Source organism: Opisthorchis viverrini, assembly GCF_000715545.1.
Source record: "Opisthorchis viverrini unplaced genomic scaffold opera_v5_282, whole genome shotgun sequence".
Taxonomy (NCBI): Eukaryota; Metazoa; Platyhelminthes; class Trematoda; order Opisthorchiida; family Opisthorchiidae; genus Opisthorchis; species Opisthorchis viverrini.
In genome coordinates, this window is record NW_008751932.1 from 119,030 (window position 1) to 135,674 (window position 16,645).

The 16,645-nt window shown below is 44.7% G+C and overlaps 1 protein-coding gene across 1 annotated transcript in view; it reads right to left on the minus strand.

Moving 5' to 3' along the window:
• Positions 1–16,645, minus strand: part of T265_14829 (hypothetical protein) — a gene marked incomplete at both ends in the record, with an annotated part of 41,070 nt that overhangs the window by 6,574 nt on the left and 17,851 nt on the right. The window contains one exon of the mRNA XM_009175464.1: positions 4,957–5,268. Coding sequence (XP_009173728.1) covers positions 4,957–5,268 — 312 coding nt within the window. The remainder of the gene's footprint in view (positions 1–4,956; positions 5,269–16,645) is intronic.

A 16,645-nucleotide genomic window follows, 5' to 3' on the forward strand; every position in this document is an offset into this window, starting at 1 on the left:
ATAGGAGCAAAAATATCCACTCCAGGGAGTCAAATTTCTACCGAATCAAGCCGACGCCTTTTAGGTTTCCGGATGACATTCACGGCTGGCCTTTAGTACAAGTTATACAACGTGGCCGCTACGGGCATCGGCTGAATATCTGTTAGGCATGGAAAAACCGAAACATGTGAATTCCAAGTGAACAAGTATGACAAAAGCATTCTCGTTAGGGCCGTGAATGGTTGAACACCATTTCGACGAAAATACACGCAGTATTTCGATCAATCGACTGCGGTCATCCGCGTTTAACTCGATGGCCTACACAACTAATGTTTCTGGATGTTTCTCTGAGGCCTTGATGGTTGTTTCCTACTCACAGGCCAAAGGCCATACAGAAGATATGCAGACAGTGGCTACATCGAAGGTACTGTTACGCATTCTACACTAGGCGCTAGCAACTTCTTTCATCATGTCCTGAATGAATTGGTTGGCCTCTTGTGGTCTATCGTGCTTAATTGTGACTGTCATTCGGTTCCGATCCACATAATACTAGATGAGTCGAGGGAAGGGTGCAGCTAACCATTAAAAAAAACAAATTCTGGATAACTTGTGAAGCAAGTTCTTTTTCACAAGTATGGTTCACAGTGTGTGATGTTTACAGATCTACCTTATACGTGCGAATTGTACATTGTGCGGAACTGACAGGTACCTTTGTTTTTCAATATTTTGAACACAAGTGAGTTTAACAGTGGTGTGCACCGTTTGCGACAGTCACAGTATCCTCCCCCTTTCACAACTGCGTAAAAGCCGTATATAGACTGTGAAGACCGATGAAGGTTGAGATAGACTTGTACAAGGCTCTTGTTGCATCACTTCGCAACACATTGTGCGTGTTACGGAACAGCTTACATTTAGAGATTGACTGCGCTACACAAATATGGGACCTTGCTATTGTAACAAATTACGTGTTGCTCGATTTCATTCCCATTATTCTCTATTGAGTTCATGTAGTTTCAGTTTTCTTCCTAAGAAAATTCGGGAGAACCAATAGAAAACTTGCGAACGTTTTGTGTATGGCCCGAGGCTGATTTGAGTAGTCGGAATGTTTGTATGCCAAATTTCAAAAGAGTCTGAAGTTCCCCAGCAAACGAACTACAACTTTTGATGTTTCACCAGTGGCACGGTTAGTTTGCTCCTAAAACGCGTTGCGGACGGAATTGAATACGGTCACTTGTATAAGGGAGGGGGGTGACAAATGTTACAGGTATGGTCTCCTTTGAATCGAATATCGAGAAGCAGGGATATATTGTTGACGTACTCATTCCCAGCGAAACTGAGTGCAGTGAGGACGAAGTAGAAAAAACTGCCGTATCGGATGCGCCAGTGATTAAACCATTGTCCACATAAAATAGTGAGCGTTAAATAATTGTTTTTATAGCACTGCAAATATGTTTCTATCCGAAAAACATCAGCTAGTGATCATCATAATCATTATCACCTGCAAGAACCGCGTGCTTGTCGTACAGTGGTTGTAGCAACCACCGTATCGTTCACCGATGATTTGGGGAGGTGAGAGGTAGCTGCGCACTGGAGGCAGGAGTTGATGAATTAGTGCGTAAATACAGGACTGTCAGTGGACTGTTACGCGGGGGGTGCATGAGAGGAGCTATGCATTGAAGGCAATATATTGGGTGCATGAGAGCTATTGACGGCACGACTCGGCCATGTCTGACAATGTCCCTAAACATTGACGTGGCCTGTCTCGAGGTCCCCATCCAGGAAGACGGCAAAGATCAGTGCAGCCGAGTTTGCTGGCAATGGCTTTTACACTTCTCTGTCAAGTTATTGTTTGACCGCCTGTGGCTCGTTTACACCCTTCACGTGGTTGTGCGGTCGAATGGCATAAGGGGTACGTGGCCATGCCAGCTCAACCGATGCAGTGTGATCATTTCATCTATCGTGGGTGACGAGTACGCGGTTATTACAGCTGACAATGATGATGATGATGATGATCGTGGGTGAGTTATTTCTTTCGAATACCACTTGACGTATTTCAGCATTGCTGTTCTGATGTTCCCAGCAGACTCGAACAGTGCGACGGAAGACAACTGGAAGTCTTTTGACGTCCTCGGCGCGCTGTGGCCACGTTTCTGATCCGTACATTAATATGGAGCGCAACGCAGCATTGTAAACTCGACCCTTGACGGATAAGCTGACGCTATGACTACGCCACAAGTGACGCAGGTTCACAAAAGCTGCTCTGGCCTTCCCAATCAGGATGGAAATATCATCTTTCGCGAGACCACTGGGGCCGATACAACTGCGCAGGTAGACAAATTTGTCCACTACCTCAATCGGTTCATCCGCAAGCAGGAGGCTAGGGTTCTAGCCTACCAAGTTTTGCAGTAGCACTTTACACTTTGCAGGTGTGAAGCGCATGCCAAACCGTGAGGCGGAATTATTTAAAACATAAGGCTGACGGAAACTCGGGGCTGCGCCTACCTGATGAGCCCCAAGAAGGGCGAAACCAGTCGTGGGCTGTCGGAGAGTTTTCAGCAACCTTGTGAGTAGTTTCCCTTAGCAAAATCATTTAATGTTGTTTAGATGACCACGGGATCAGATCCAAGAAGAGCTATGTCGTCTGCGCACTCGATTTCTGCGAGAAGACGCCCTGGGAGCCTTAGTGATGGATTGAACAGAGAGGTGATTCAACTCTAGTTGGTGATACACTGTGTGGTTGCATAATCAATTGAAAAACGTGGATCGTAAAAGTAGTTCAACAACTAAACTGGGGAGAGTCATGTTGAAGTTATCGAGAAAATCTCCCATATACTCATACATTTCAGATTAGGGTTAATTATTAATAGTGATGATGTATCCAGTGAGCATAGTTATAGGCTTAGATGGAACCCTCGTTCATAGCATAAACGACGTAGAGTGTGTGATCCAGATTCATCAAGTTAACTGAAAAAACATTATCCACTCATTTCAAGTTTGGGCGGATTGGTGTTGACCACTATTGCATTCAATTGACAATCATTTCGCCTCAAAATTTTCTTACGAAAACTGCTCAATAAGCTGAAAACCGTCCTACACTGGAAAAAACACAAAATGGAAAAGTTGGATCAAATTGTGCGCACCGCACGCGACATGAGGACCTTGAGGTAGCTTGAGCGACAAGTTTATACAAAGTATGATCGATAGTGCGATGAATCGAACACGTGGTATGACTGAATCCAGGGTACCAGCGTGTGAGATCGAGTAAACGCGAATTACAACCGTGGTTCGAGGTCTAATCTTACGCAACTTGTCGCTCTTCTCTAGACATGTCCGTGCATTCTAGGGATTACCCAAATGTCAAACAAGCTTAGCTTCTGTAGCCTATGGGGAAAGTGTTTTTCAGCATAGCTCTGCACAACAGCTGATCTTGGGCGCAGGTTGCACGAGAAAACGCAGTCACACTATATGGACATCATGCAACGCATCACTTGGCTGCAAACAACAGAAAAGTGCTTTCAAGGTTGGGGTCACGTGTTCATGTAAACATAGTTACTAAGGCAACCTTGTAAACTCTTCTTTGGTATCGAGGAGATCCGCGTAATATAAATACTAACCAGACCATGCGATTGGAGGTAGCAGGAGAACCGATGAGAACTATTGGAAAAAAGATGAAGGACCGGAGTTTTTCAATTCTCCTGATAACTAGACCTGCGGTTCTTCTGGTGTTCTTTTTAACCCTGTTTATGGGCCCCGAGCAACAGACTTTATTGAGGGGTGTTTGCGAATAGGGACAGCACGGAACTCTAGTAACCCAAGGTTTGGGTTACGGTGATTGGTTGTAGAACCCAAATAGCTCAACTTTGTTTGACTTTGTCTATCGTATCCTTACCTAACGTTTCCTCATCACGGTAGTGAAAACTTCATAATTCAAATAGGTAAATTGTTTGCACGTGCCTCTCAGCTCATATGGGTTCTGGTCACATAAGTTCTACGAAACGAATACGGGCACCCTATGGACGGGTTGCTTATCTCTTGTTCTCATGGCTAAATTTGAAAAGCAATCCTTAGTCATCCTTCACGGGCTCACGATACTTAGCGAGAACAGTGACTCGGGCATCTGCAAATGAGTGACGGTCGGATGGAAATACTCACTACCGACTAGGTCCAAGCACGTTTTGCGCTGCACTTAAAACTGACCATTGCCGAAGCCGCATTCCATTGAATTTATCGGCGGAAATTCCAAAACCTTCACGGTTGTGGTAGAATTAACAGCATATTGTTACTGTACTTGTATCAACGCCTCTTGCTTGAAAGTGTTGTCACTGAGTAGTTCAAACCCCCAGGCGGAAATTCCAAAACCTTCACGGTTGTGGTAGAATTAACAGCATATTGTTACTGTACTTGTATCAACGCCTCTTGCTTGAAAGTGTTGTCACTGAGTAGTTCAAACCCCCATTTTTACTCACAAGTTTGTATTAGAATCCCGAGAAATAGTTCCTCAAACGAGGAACATATTAGGCCGGATAACCATTCTTTCATCTAGGTCATGGGTCTCCTTGCTTGCCGTGTAAACCATATGGTATACACCGGGAAGTTGTGCAGGACCGCAGTAACCAGCGATCAGCGCATGCTGACAGCTTTTTTCGTTTTAGTACGTTTCGCTTCGTTTCGTTACGGTCGTATAACTGGTGAGACAAACTTGCCATGTGATGCGGTGACGCTCGTTTAGTTCAGCCTGTCCTGTACTGTGTCAACGTACGGTTATCCTGAACGATTGTAGTTAGGTTCTGAGTAAGCCATATACCGCTGTTCTCGTCTCCCACTCCACACATGAATGACCAACCGCTTAATGTAAGACTGACTGCCTTGGCTTACACATTTGCAATAGTTTCAACCCTGATCACTCACAAGTAACTTCTATTATCGTTCAATGTAACATCATAAAGTGTGTTGTGGATAACAATCCGGTCCACCTACCAAAACCGCTTTCTTCCACAACATATTGGTGTGCGGACTGTCAATCTGGGAATACAGCTTTCGGAGCTTAGCAATTGAATTTTCCCACTGTGTACGCAGCTCTTTTCCTTGTTGAATCCATTCTGGTAGATAACCTTGATTGGCCAAAATTCGAGTGAGCTTGTGCGTGGAGTGATCAACGAATATCTCGTGGTGTGACGGATGTTCGGGAAGCGGCCGACCGTGACCTTGGAGATTGTCGAAATCACCACGCCGCATCGATTCCTCGATCAACTCGTCGGCCATTCGTTCGATCAAACTGAGTGGTTTCTTCTGTATCCGGTAGGGAAGTCAAAAGAGCAGTGTAGAGCATACAAAATAATTTTTTGAAAAATCAATTTGAAATCGATCGAAATTTGGCCTACCAGTCAGATTTACCCATCATCTAGCCTAAGAACCTTAGAAATCTTGCAAGTAAGACAAGCGGGGACAACAATGCCTTATTCGAAATTTCAAACGAAAAGTGACAAATGAGCAAGTCGTATTCAAACAGGTGGAACATGTTTGACGTTTTAGAGAGGTTTTGTAAGCAGTCGATGCATTTATTGCCGAAAGACGTTTCATTTTCGGCACAATAACCTTGCCAGGCCAAGCGAATAAGTTACTAGGTCGACCGAGTTTAAATGCACACAGAGAAACAGTCAGTGTGCTCTCTTGCAACTAGCAGAGCCGAATGTCAGTCAAAGCTTTTTGTCGGTTTGTATGGATGGTCTGCATCTACAACTGACGGGTAGGGGGATTACCATCATGCGGAATAGGGTTTAGGACCTGGCTGTTTCGATTTATGTGACTTCAAGGAAGGGGGTCATACTCTGATGAACTTCGGCCCAGCTATGGTGGAAACCTAGTTTACAGATTATGCCGTATAAAGTTGCTCAGAATTGTTACCGGATGATAGTCAAATTGTTTTATCAAAAAAGTGCAAAACGCTCCAGAGAAAGACTCAGGTCATCGTGTCTATCAAGATAAACTCTTCTTGGAAAAATTGGCCTCTACATGCAACATGTGATCTACGAAATGGTTCGTACCACCAGCTGTTTAACCGCTGCATTTTTTGACTTGAGGAGAGAAACCTTGGGAGCCTGAGAAATGCGAGTTATCAATACGTCAAAATATTAGTGAAAGGAAGAAGGCCTTCGCTGCGGAGTCATTTATTAGGAAATGCCAACTGACCGGTTACAGACCATTGAACAGGGAAGCAAAACTCTAATCTGCATCCTAGTTGCAAAAACTGGACTCAGATCCTCTCTTGAACGAGTCTTCCTAGAGATTCGTTGCCTCCACTCATTCGTCGGTCAAATCCAAGCAAATGTTACAAAGTGGCCCCACGAATTCCGCAACAGAATTCCCTTTTTCAGTCGACGCAAAGCGAAATTCTACGAAAAACACATACTACTCGCGTGCCTCCCGATCAGTAGTATCACCGTTACATTAGTAGCTTGGGTGCGTTGATCAGATGGATATTTATCTGTTCAACGAGCTTGGCAATGAGTTATCAAACCCACGCAATTGCGCACTGACGATGTCTCCTCGACTGGGAACGGAACGTTTGCAAGCTAACTGCCAAGGTCAGAGAACAGATCAAGGGCCATCTGATCAACCACCAGTAATTCGAGTCATCCCATCTCGTGTTTTGCGTAGTGTTTCTTACAGCCTTGACGTAGTTTATCATTTGAATCATAGGCTTGGGTGTGGCTATTTTCATTCTTCAGTGCAGTTTTTCTTTGCAAACACCGAGAGGTAGTTGGCAGGTTCGTTAATGAATTAAAGTTGAGTTCATATGAGGAGGAATTTCAAAAGCGGCTGTGCCAACCAAAATTTTATGTATCCCTGGGATGAATTTTATGGGCTATGTGACCCTTAACCTGAAAGCACGATGGTTTCTTAGTCGACCGGCATCAGCGATTTGTTTGTATCCCCTGAAACGGCGTGGTGTTTAGCATGCTCTCTGGTAGAAATGCTTGTTGAACTTAGCAAGTTCGTTGCAACCATACCATGTTTAAAACATCGGTTAGCGTCTGAACGTCGAAACTGAACAGACTCGGCAGGCAATCGGACCACCACGTGAAAAGCCTGAGGAACAAAAGAGGGTTGCACCTCGTTGAATGAGTTTGCTATACATCTGGACGTCAGAGAACTCGTCCCCAGGTCTTGCTGCACTGTCCTTCAAAGGTGAGCAAGAAACATAGGTATCGTAGTACACAGCTTTTCTCCTAGAGTGATCCTATGTTCTATCGACCATCTCGTTTATGATAACACTCAGTATGCGGAACTGCGTAAAATGAACTGGCGCATTTCTGAACGTATTCATCCATCTGTAATGGTAGCGAGTACCAAATGACCTGATCCGTTCGCTGGTTTGCGACACCTAGCACGTATACGCCCTTGTGCAATGAACAGGATGATACATAACCCTTAAACCTCGTTCACAAGGCTCGGATACAACCCAGAAACCTTCACTTTCAGACAACGCAGGGCCTGTATGTGGTTCGTCGAATGCCCAAAAGAAGACTTAACGGTGTATGCTACTGACGAAACATGCGAGTGGCGCCTAGTCAAGTGTCAAAGCAAGGTCCTCGCTCCTGATGGAAGGTTAGCATAGAAATTATGGGATCTCGTTGCAGTGCTTGTTCATCATTGCTTAATCTTGAAAGAACGTCTGGGAAAGTTTAAGAAGACGCTTGAGAATGTCCAATCACCAAAAACTCTGCGCGGTTGAAAGTAGTAGTGTGTGATCCCTTGGTTCGTGTTGGCCGATAAGCGAGTCCGTTCTTCTTCACAAAAGTAGCTCTCCATACGTAGCATCAGTGAGTGCACGTTAGTGCAAATGCATGATACCCAAGCCGTAGGTCGAACAGGACCGAACCACTTGGAGTGCCTGAGCCAAAACATTGTAGCGGTTGCGGCAAGTTTTATGGACTGTTCATGGCTCTAAGTTCACGTATGTATCTAACCAGTGATTTCCTTAAAGCGGCTACTACCCTGGTGTTGAAGGTTCGTGTAGAACTTTAGAAACTCAGAAAACATGCGCCTTTGAGAACCGGCAAGGCCCAAACAGTGAAGTGATCAATAACGCAACGCAAAATGCCCCTACAGCGACCAACACCATTCATTTACTAGATAAAGTGTCTGTTTTTATAAATTAGTACGTGTATCAGTTCGCCTGGTAACAGTTGTGTGTGGATTAACGTGAAGTCGGGAAGTATAGAGAGTGTGACATCCTTGAAATGCGTAAACGCCAGAAACGTGTGCATTAGTTATAAATACTGTTTATAGTCCATTTGAGTTTCTAAATCATCGAGCTTGGAATCAGCCCGAAGGCAGAACCTGAAGGAGTGTCAGTTATTTACTCAACAGGTTAGCGGTACACTGCAGTGACCTTGGTGTTCGGTACCTACCTACCTCCTAGTGTAACGGCGGATACTACTGATGAGACATGTGAGTAGTATGTGGTTTTCTCGCAACTGATGTGCAGCGTTCGTTTACAGTTGCGTGACAGTCAATGAATATCCACGAAAGTTCAAGGAGACACGTGAGTATGTTCAGTTTTTGAAAACAAGGTGCGTGTTTACGTCCCTGTCAAATAGTTTGTAACTGCTTAGTTGGTGTTCGCTAATAAACAATTCCGCTGCGAAGGGCTTTCCTCATTACACTAATACACATTCAAGTCTGAACAGGTGTAAATGAAAAAAATTCGAGCTACATCTGGACGGCAGTAGCGGTTCGCTCGTCGTAATTTTATGTCGAAGCAAGTCAGAAGCATAAGAATGAGGCGGCGTGAGTGAAAAATAAGTAACTCAACAAGATGTATTGCCAGTTGTCGCATATCCAATACGACGCATGCATAGAATGTGTCAGTGTATAAGAATAATGTAAGACGTGGCAACACGAACAAGCGCAAAACCATTTCAAGACTTGTTCCTACACTACTGTGAAAGATTATTGAAATTCTTCGTTAGGACCGGAACCGAGAGAGTTAATCACTGAAGGCAACAGATGTAATTCAGGGCTACCGCTGGCCGTGTGATAGGGTCATACCTGTCAGGATCTTTAACAATTCGTTTGCCTCATCCGAGCGTCCCCATTGCGGGAGGGGGGAGTTACCAACGCGACTGAATTGGCTAGTAATAACTTTCAAGCTTCGTTGCTACGTCATGAACTGGGAGCTCCCGGGTCGTCTGTCTCCGACACATGGTTGAGCAAAGAAGGTTCAAGACTGATATAAACGGTCCAATGGCATAGGAAATACTCGGCCCAACCAGTTACCTACTCAGTGTGATAAGTTGACCTATTAAAAAAGATCTACTTTACTTGCGCAAATTGGTGTGCTTCAGCACTGTTGACCTTATGTTCTCACCGGATCCACGCAATGCTACGGAGAAATCGATTGTTACGTTCAGAGAAACTTCGGAGATTTGTACTCAGCGGCTAATCCCGTGGACCATAGAGTAAGGCGAATCAAACCATACTAGTGTGCAATCTACCCTTGACAGCTTGAATGATTCACGTTGGCGGGAAATATGTCGGAGGTTAACATCTTCCTGGTCTTCCCAAATCGGGAAATGGTTTCGTATTTTTGCCAGTCCGCCGGGACTTACACTGCTGCTAAGGTAGACGAGCTTATCTACCACATCGATCGGCTCAACTGCGAGCACGTCACACGCAATCTTATAGTACAAATTTACACTTTCCAAGCATGAAACCCGTTGAGGAGAATCAGTTAGATTATTTACCATAGTTTGCGTCTCTAAAGGATCTGATGCAAGAAAAGTGAGGTGTTCGGCGGACTCAATGTTTGTGGGGTGACGCCCGAGAGGTATTTCGATCCATGAAGTGTTGAAAACAGATAAAGAAGAGTCAAGCAGCATTCAAAAGAGAAAACTTATTGTTGCCATCGAAAGAATTAATGAGTCTTCAGTAATCTTCCGAAAGTGCCCGATGCAAATCTGGCCAGGGTGAACCCCTTCTTGATCCAACGGATCTAACTCTCTCGATGGGAGATTAACAAGCGCAAGGTAATGAAAGAGGACGCATTAGAAGCTGCCAAAAAGACGCCCGGTGCTTTTATTACGATGTTCTTGCACAAAATTTAGACACAGGAAAAACCGTCGAAGCGTTTCAATCTGCTCCTGTTGGTAGTCCGTCTTCTTTCCAGACATTTTCGAGTAAGGCGTCGAAGCTAGTCTCAAGGAACTGGGTAGTCTCCTCGAGGAGTTTCAGATTCAAACCATCTGGATCAGTTGGTTTTTACGCTGAAGCAATGGTAATTCACGCTGGGCTTCTGTCGCTCATGAGTGACGTTGTCGACTTTTCACTCAGTTTACATGGCCCTTCCGGATATTGAGTTGATGGGGGTCAGCTGAACTGTTCTGCGAAATGCTCAGCCGATAGTTCTGTGAATAAAATTATAACACTGTCATCTTCTTGGATCACTTCCTAACACCCACCATCCTTAGATCAGCTGTTTGGAGCAGCGGAATAGAGCGCAACTGTTTCCCGTTGGAAGTCTTCTCACTACTCTGCCATCTGTTATTAGAGACACTACGTGTAGCACCCTTTCCGCACCCAGCTGCCATGCCAACGGAAGAAGGCACAAGGGCCTGGGATACTGCCAGGCTGACCAAGCCTGGAAAGGAACAGTCGAGATGCCTAGGTTGGGTTGGCTGGCACCTTCACCACTGAGCTATCCCGAACCAATTAAGTGGAAGCTGCTAACAATTGCAGTCACGCACCACCTTCAGGACCGTGAATAGTGGGGATTTGAGAAACGTGGATCGTGTGATGATAGAGCGTGCAAAATAACGTGTTTCTCACAAAAAAAATTTAAGAATGAATGTGTTGGCCACCCTTAGTGAAGCTAGTGTTGTTTTTGTGGATCGAGTGCCTTGTCAGCGTTTCTTAAACCCTCCAGCTACAGGGTTGCAGAGAGAGTTCATACCTAGGTGACGGATTTCCTCAAGAGCCTGGCGATTCAGGTGAAAGTCAGTTATGGCTTCTATGGCGTAGTCTCACTTAGTTATGGTTATGTATCGGGTTCAAAACTGTTCAGGGCGCGTACCGCTACCGTTCTGTGATATCATACGGTTTCTTGTCTTGTGTATGCATGACATGAAACCGCTATGAACTATGAGCACGTAATTCACGCAATTCACCTGTCGATATCCGAAACTGTTGGTCTGATCGTTGATTCCACTGATCAGCTATAGCCGATACTGTTTACAGTCGATGCAGGGTGCACAATTTCAGGAGTTTAGTCAGCTCGGTGGTCTCCTTCGAAATTCAGCTGCGGAAAATGAACTTGGAGTACTGTCGGAGTAACACCGGATATTAGATGGACTGAGGGTTTCCAAAGAAAAGGTGTTGCTTTCTTGTAGACTTCTGTGGGCAACTTGCAGTTCTCTAGGTTTCCCTAAAAACCGTACTCTTTGCTGAAGAGTGGTAGGTGATGACATAGGGTTATAGTTAGTTCATTTTACCGGAACAAGAGAACGTAGATTTGGGCTGCCGATACACGGGTGGAATGGTCTCAATCTTTCAGATAGTGTTCCTGCGCCAGTGATTTAAAAGGAAACTGAAGAAACCAATTCAAGCGGCAACCAGCTATCTCTCGTAGAAGTCACTGGATTCGGACAGAGCAATGTTCTGCTGTAGAGGATGTGGCAAACGTTGGAATAAGTGACTAAATTTGTGTGTGTACACGCAACCGAGAATACGCTATGATTCAATCGTGAAAATACCGAAGAAATCTCCCCAAAGCTTGAAAAAACGGTGACTCCTGGTCTGTATACTCATTTTTCCAGTTTTCCCTTAGTTTTCACTGGTAAGCACTTTGTTTAAAGTTATGGTGACAGTGATAAGGTTTCGAGATTTCCTCGGGTGATGGAAACTAGGACACTCACTAGCATTTGCATCAAAAATACGAATGAACAGATGACTTTCCTCACAGGAACTGGAATTCTGTTGTATGCCTGTCCTACATTCGATCCACCGTACAGTGTATCACGTGCTCACGTGATAATGGAGTTCTCGTTCGAAGCTTCAGATTATTGATTAGCCTTAAAGCCACATCACACGATTGTTCAGTCAGGTTGGATTAGGAAGTAACCAATGTCCTATCTTGCAAAGGTGTTGTATTTCCAATGGTTTTTAATGTAACCTAGGTGATATACATGAAAAAGCGGCAAACATTACTTCGCGTCGATCAAAGTTATAAGTCCTGTGAGCGAGGTGCTTGGTCCTATATCACCACTATGTAAGGGGAAGTTCTGATTTAAACCCAAACACGCAACGGTATATGTTGTATCAAAATTACACAAAGCAAAAAACTCAGACTTTTAAGACAAACGTCGGTTCAGCTAGAAGAATGCCAGTAAACAAAAGGCGAAGGGCTGGGGAACACCATGGTTAGAGTAGCGTCGACGGAACCGCCTTGGATGCATGGTATGTCCCCTGGTAAACGATATCAGCCGCAACGCAAGCTGCCTAACCCAAAGAACAAAGGGTCATACTGCAGGTGTCTGTATCACTGTAACATGGTGGAGTCAGTCATACAGACACAAATCCACCGGCTACTGCCAGACGGGTTTTAACTCACTATCTCAATTAGGGTCACCGGGTTTCATTAGCACTAGCATCTCAATGGAAAAAGGAATTCTGCCCCTACAAAAGAAACATTCGGTGAACACCGAGACGCTTGCACGATTGTAGCATTCCTAACCCTCTACCAGATAACTGTCATTATAATCAACGTCACCCTCCTCTTCCTCATCGTCACATCAATCATCATTACCGTCATTATGGCCCAGTCGCGCTCTCAATGGCGCTCGTGCATCAAAGCGATTGCCTTCAATGCATAGCTCCTTTTCCAACCCCCCCCCACTTGAAAGCCCACTGACAATGCTGGATTTATGCACCAATTTACCAGCTCGCGCCTGCAATGCGCAGCTACTTACCACCCCTCCCCCAAATCATCGGTGAACGAAACTGCGGCAGATGCAACCACTGTACGACGAGTACGCGGTTATTACAGCGACAATGATGATGATGATGATGACCGTCATTATTGGCGGCAACATACCAGCAATACATACTAGCATTCAACTACCATACAACCATAAGAGAAGGGTGTAGGATCACCAGGAAGGCAACAAGACAAACAATACTCAGTTTGACTGCAGTCGCTTTCATTTACGGATGTGAATTCATACTATTACGAAATCGTCACCTCTTTGCAGAGTGCAGGGTGTTTTGCCTATGACACAGCTTTATCAGGCCCACTCAAGCATCGAATATCAGTACCGCTTAAGTTCCGGAGAAATATTTCCACCGGTCCCGAACATAACTTGGTCCGACGAACTATCAGGCGTCAAGGGAAAATGAGCGGCGCGCCGACTGGGAAGCCTGGTGGACACAAAAAGCTAGGAAAATGGAAAAGGCCCAGAAAATCTGAAATGCCCGAAGGTTATCTCAGTTGATCCATGCAGCCGACCCCCAGAAACCTGCTGTGAGCGAAACCATCAAAGATCAAAACGGAGTGACCATCACGAATAAAGAACGCCTCGAACGATGGGTCGAATACTTAGAAGAACAGCTATTGTGGCCACAAGCTGCCACTCACTGGAGTCCACAGTTGTGCTAGAATCCTGTAAGTTGAACGTAGAACCACCTACGGTCTCTGAGATTTATGACTGCATATGTTCTCTCAAGTGCCTCCGAGCTTCGGGTCCAAAAGACCTCCCACCAGCACTGTTCAAAGATGGGGATTATGTCCTCAGTCAGTGCTTGTCTGATATTTTTACGTGCATTTGGGGAATGGAGACTGTCCCAGAAAACCGGGGAGAGTCAGTGATAGTGCCCGTCTTAAAAAAAGTTGCACGTAATAGGTGTGTTAATCACAGAGGGTTAGCTAGACTCCGGTTGTAACACGACTGTCGACGTCACTAGTGTTTGTCGCCTTATCCTGATTCAAGAGCAGAAAGCAAGATTCCAGCCTGGTTTGGATTACGTTACGACAAGTAGGCGGTGATTACAGTTGACAATGATGATGATGATTCCGATAGGTGCTAGAACAACGACAAACGACCCACAACTTTAGTATTCCTGGAATTTCAAGGCGCATTCGACTCGGTTGGCCGGCCTATGCTCCTTAACATGCTTGACCGAAGGAACACCACAAAAGTTCGTTAAAACCATAAATTCTTAGTATTCTCAGACTCAGAGTATACGAAGAATTCTCTGAAAGCTTCCTACACAAACCGATGTCCGTCAGGGCATCCATGAAATACTGAAACGAACGCTGAAAGGTCTCCAAAACACCGGTGTTCAAATAGCATGTGACGAAAACCTTGTTGATCTGGAATATGCAGACAGCATCGTTCTCGTATTCGAAGAGGAGGATGAACTAACCAAAGTCACTTCGTTCTTTGGTATGAGCTTTGCACACACGAAGTGTAAGGTCATGCTTCTGGGCATGCAGCCACTAAACACGCCACTTACGTTCAAGGGAGGGACTCGAAGCTGTGGATCTTTTCATGCTCTATTAGTTCTGATTTCAGTGTGACGGATGAGATCGGTGCTCGGATTGCGTTTGCTAATTTGTGACACCTACGGAGTCAAGGCGGTATATTCCTGAATCTCAAGGGACGTGTGTACCAAGCTATAGTGTGGGTTGTTTTGTTTTGTGGTTGTGAGACTTGGCCCGTTCGAGCACGGGAACTGAGACGTCTTCAGGTGTTCAACAGTCATTGTCCCAGAGTCAAAGCTTGTGTGGGTCGGTGTCCGAGAATCCATAACGAGGCAATCAGAAAGCGAGTAATGTAAAGCGAAAACTTCAGTTGAGGAATGTATCCAGCAGCAGAAGCTGAATTGGTTCAGCCATGTGATGCGCGTACCGAACCATCGTTTGCCAAAGAGATTGCTTCACAATAAGGCTTTCAAATAACTCATGGTTGTATCGAAGTGAAGCATCAGTGGTGAACACTGATGTCATACTTTAGACGATAATGATGATTTTCATTTCACGTTACCGTGTCAAGGTCTGTTGTTTGCGGACTCTTCGCTTTCTTCGGTGGTTGAGTGCAGATAACACACGTTCCAAGAACATTGACCTGCTAGGTTTAATCTGCCGATCTAACGCCTCGATGTCGTTACCAAGTACCCACTTAAGCATTATTCCGTTGTGTACCCACTGCAGCCAGATAGAGCGTGTCGGTCACGAGGAATGACCAGTTACGTCGCTGCCAAACCAGACAGGGGTAAAAGCCGATAGAAAGATAGTTGTATGTGAGATATCGATTTTCACCTAAAATGGCGAATGTTTAAGAATAGATCTACCTTGAGTCTATTCCAAAGCTCACTTGGCTTTGATCAGTGTTGCAATTGTGTGTGCACCACGCCCAAACTCCTCATGGTGAAGTGAAATTAGATTAATCTATCGGTTAAGGTAATTCAAGTTGGAAAGAGACAAATTATAGCAGATGTGTTTGCAACTACCAGTTTCCTGGTAGTTGGTCAAAAGCTGTTGATATTATGACTGGGACAGTTAGTTGGGGAACCAGGAAAGTTTGATTGTTACGAGGACAAATCAATAGAGGACGCTTCGGAAACAATGACTGTTCACATTAGTGCAGAATCCTGAACCCATATGTCACACATTGGACCATACGTAGCTAAGAACCTCGGGATGGGAAACGACGTGGGAAAAGAGATCTGGCACAGGTAGTTTGTAGTGCAAGACCTTACAATAAAAAACAGTAGAGAAATCGTGCTTATTTTTACCACTGTCGGAAGGCTATTCCGAACATAGCTGTGCTGATCAGAAGGAATTTGCTAGATCAGGTGGAACAGTGGATAGTACGTAACAGTCAGGATTCTAACAGATACGGTTTCACCGACTGAAGAAACAGCATCTAAATTTCTGTTGGGCGCTTTCCTACGTGAATTTGTGTGTAATCTTCGAGTACGGAAGTGGATCATATTCGTCATCATTACCTTATGTTCGGTTACCAGCCTAGTTTGCCGAACATGGTACTTCTAGCAATCGATGCGAATGATTCTAAGCCTTCAAATTGTGACTCTCTATCGAACAAAACCTATCGGGCACAAGTGTTGAAAGATACACTGACCATTTTAAAATCACAAGTTGGTGACAGAGAGGAACGTTTGCTGAGCTTAGTCCTCTCTTGAGACATTGTTTCGGTACCGTAACTAATCAAGGTCAACGACGGGGTCAGTAAAACGTCTAGAATGCACTTTCGTCACTACGACTCAAGTTTAATCAAAGTTTAACGCCTGCTCAAGTAACCTTTCGCGATAGTTCCACATTAAGATGGCAAAATAGTTCGATAGGCGTCTAAAAATGATCCAAAAGTAGATGGCACAAGAGGTTTTACCCTGGGCAGTGGAATTTGTCCGAAAATAGAACACTCAGTGGATTATAGAACCATGAAATTAGTAATAATTTACGTTTTGAACAAGTAGACGAAACAGGCATGGCAAGCATGAGTGATTCGGAAAGAATCCGTTTCTTGACGTTTGAGAAGATACCACGATGTTGTGGGATTCCTCTGCACCAAGGAGATTTTGATCCCAATGACAATTAGAATGTACTCTTCATCGAAAAGTTACGGAAAGAGGACAGAGGAACAGGCCC